Source organism: Vigna umbellata, chromosome 8 (assembly GCF_029865625.1).
Source record: "Vigna umbellata cultivar VRB3 chromosome 8, Vumbellata_1.0, whole genome shotgun sequence".
NCBI lineage: Eukaryota > Viridiplantae > Streptophyta > Magnoliopsida > Fabales > Fabaceae > Vigna > Vigna umbellata.
Window position 1 is genome coordinate 14,182,159 of NC_142172.1, and position 960 is coordinate 14,183,118.

General features: G+C 32.9%; 1 protein-coding gene across 1 annotated transcript; it reads right to left on the bottom strand.

Moving 5' to 3' along the window:
- LOC124839681 (uncharacterized) lies at positions 1-399 on the bottom strand. Its single transcript, XM_047315578.1, has one exon. It carries the CDS (start codon positions 397-399, stop codon positions 1-3), a length of 399 nt encoding a protein of 132 aa, XP_047171534.1.
- Between the last annotated feature and the right edge of the window lie 561 nt (positions 400-960).

The following is a 960-nucleotide window of genomic DNA, read 5'->3' on the forward strand; positions in this document are numbered from 1 at the left end:
TCAAACAAAAGTTCCAACATGGCAATCAAACCCTACTACTCTAACAGCAGCTGATTTGATTCCAAAACTCATTCTCACACACCCTCCTTTTCTCAGTGGGGAAGATGATGAAACAGAAGTAGGAGACAATGAAATCGGAGATGCATGTTTTTGATATCCAAATTCTGCATCTTGGATCAAAGGGTTAGCAACTCTCATAGGAGGAGAGCCAAGAAAAAATGGGGGTGACGAAACATCTCTATCTTGGATCAAAGAATTGATGTCTAAATGTTCTGTCCCTGCTTTTGAATTTGACTCTTCATCTTGTTGCCAACATTTCCATCTCAATGACTTTGCTGGAAAAACCCTAACTCTTCTTGGTTTAGGACAAATAACAATGTCACTTGCATTTCCCTTCATTTCTTCAAGCTTGCTAAAGAATCATTGATCTTTGGAAACAAATTAGGTTGTTCCACAACAGATTTGTCCCCTAAGAAAACGTTCTTTCTAGGTCATGCAAGACTTGAAAAATAGGAAACACCAAACCCTATGACATTGTTCCAATGGGTGTTCTTTGTTTATTAAAGTTAATGGTAACAACTTAACAGCGAAATATTGAGTGAATTAGTTTAACATAAGAGATATAGTTATATTTCAAACCAATTATGGTTAACCAAAATTAGAATATGACAGATTTTAAGGAGATTCAGGGAACAAAGAAAATTTCAATTCATGAGAACATTTTCTTCATCCCACTTCTACATATTGCACGTTAAATATATTTTCAGAAAATCGCATGTTTCTGTAGTAGTTTGAAATTTTTTGGATCGACAGACACTTAATACCTTGTCCTTACACGACTAGCAGAAAATTTTCCAATAGTAAACAAAAATAAAAATTTATAACTTAATAAATTTAATTCCATTCATCGGAAGAATATATATATAAACAATTTTAAAAATGAATGTAGATAATAATTTT

Bases quoted from the DNA above. Each gene is read 5' to 3' on its own strand.
- LOC124839681 (XM_047315578.1), bottom strand. From the start codon at position 399: ATGAAGGGAAATGCAAGTGACATTGTTATTTGTCCTAAACCAAGAAGA.